Source organism: Centruroides sculpturatus, unplaced genomic scaffold, assembly GCF_000671375.1.
Source record: "Centruroides sculpturatus isolate CEXI.00-Female unplaced genomic scaffold, Cexi_2.0 scaffold201, whole genome shotgun sequence".
Lineage (NCBI taxonomy): Eukaryota > Metazoa > Arthropoda > Arachnida > Scorpiones > Buthidae > Centruroides > Centruroides sculpturatus.
This window is the reverse complement of record NW_019384432.1, coordinates 655,079-656,455: the sequence shown is the minus strand read 5'-3', so window position 1 is coordinate 656,455 and position 1,377 is coordinate 655,079. Positions and strand designations below refer to the sequence as shown.

The 1,377-nt window shown below is 32.6% G+C and overlaps 1 protein-coding gene across 1 annotated transcript; it reads left to right on the top strand.

Annotated features, from left to right (window-relative positions):
* Positions 1 to 7: 7 nt before the first annotated feature.
* LOC111619766 lies at positions 8 to 971 on the top strand. Its single transcript, XM_023361583.1, has one exon. The coding sequence runs from the start codon at positions 75 to 77 to the stop codon at positions 813 to 815; it is 741 nt and encodes a 246-aa protein (XP_023217351.1). The 5' UTR covers positions 8 to 74; the 3' UTR covers positions 816 to 971.
* The last annotated feature ends 406 nt before the right edge of the window (positions 972 to 1,377 follow it).

Sequence of the window (1,377 nt, the reverse complement as noted above, 5' to 3'; positions counted from 1 at the left end):
TTTTAAAAGAATTGAAAGTAAGTGACAAAGATATTCTGTGTTTTCTAAGAGATTGTCGAAATGTGCTGAAAGTGATGACACAAAAGATTATTGAGAAGGGACCTGTCAAGTACAAATGTGTGAAAGCTTTGAGCAGCTTAGACCCAGAAATTATTAAAATGCAATCAAATGTTGGAAAATTGTATTTCAATGTTTTACTGGAGGTTCTACATGATACAAACAGGATTGATGAGAAATGTGCTGTCAAAGCAAAAGAACAGTATGATATACTCTGCAGTAAAGTGCCCATAAAACCCTATTCTACAAAGTTTGAGGACTTCATATCTGAAAGGAGTGATGATGATAGTCTGGACACATTTTATTGTGAAGTTTTGAAGGATGATAGGCAACTGCGAGATCTATGGTCTATTATCAAAATTTCTCTTTCTTTCTCCCATGGGAATGCAAGTGTTGAGAGTGGTTTTTCGGTTAACAAATCACTGTTGAGTGAAAATCTTAAGGAAGAAGGTTTAGTTGCTCAACGCTTAGTTTATGACGGGGTCCATTTTGCAGGTGGTATTGATCAAATAAATATAGACCAGAAAATGTTGTTAACAGTCAGAGGATCTAGACAGCGATATATTGCATCTCTGCAACAGAAAAAAGATATTCAGAAGCAGCAGGCATTGAGGGCTAAAGAAAAAAGAAAACTTACACAACAACTTAAGGACTTAAAACAACACAAGAAAACATTAAGAAAAGATCACGAAAAAGAAGTAAAAGAGATTGAAATGAAAATAAATACACTTGAGGAGAAAAGGCTAAAACTACATTAATATAATAGTTTTTGTGTTTTATGAATAGTAATTCATTTTTTATTTTCTAATTATCTGTATTTTGAAAAAAAGGATTAATACTAAGAAGTTTCTCTGTATTTTGATTGTCCATTTTGTAAAAAAATAAAAAGATTTCACAATAAATTAGATGCATTTGTTAGAGAAGCTATAGTATAAACTTACACCTATTCCTCTTTATGTACAATCATTGATTTTTTTACGTAGGAAAAATGCTTTATTTAAAAATCTTTNATGTAATGTTCGTTTGTTCCTACTGATTCCTTTGAAATTTTGACACAACGCTGCATTCGAATACGCACGTGTTTTTATATAATATACATGTCGAAATCCCCCCGGGAGATGGACAGGATTAAGGCTTACCGTAAAGAACTGTGCTTCTATTTATGCTATTTTAGATGCGATTTTTTGCGTTTTTGATTGAGTTTTAATAGGGTACGTCAACAGAATATACACTACAAAGGGATTTTTCGATATTTCCCCGTGGGGGAGAGACACAGGATTAAGGCTTACCGTGAAGAATTTGGCTTCTATTATACTATTT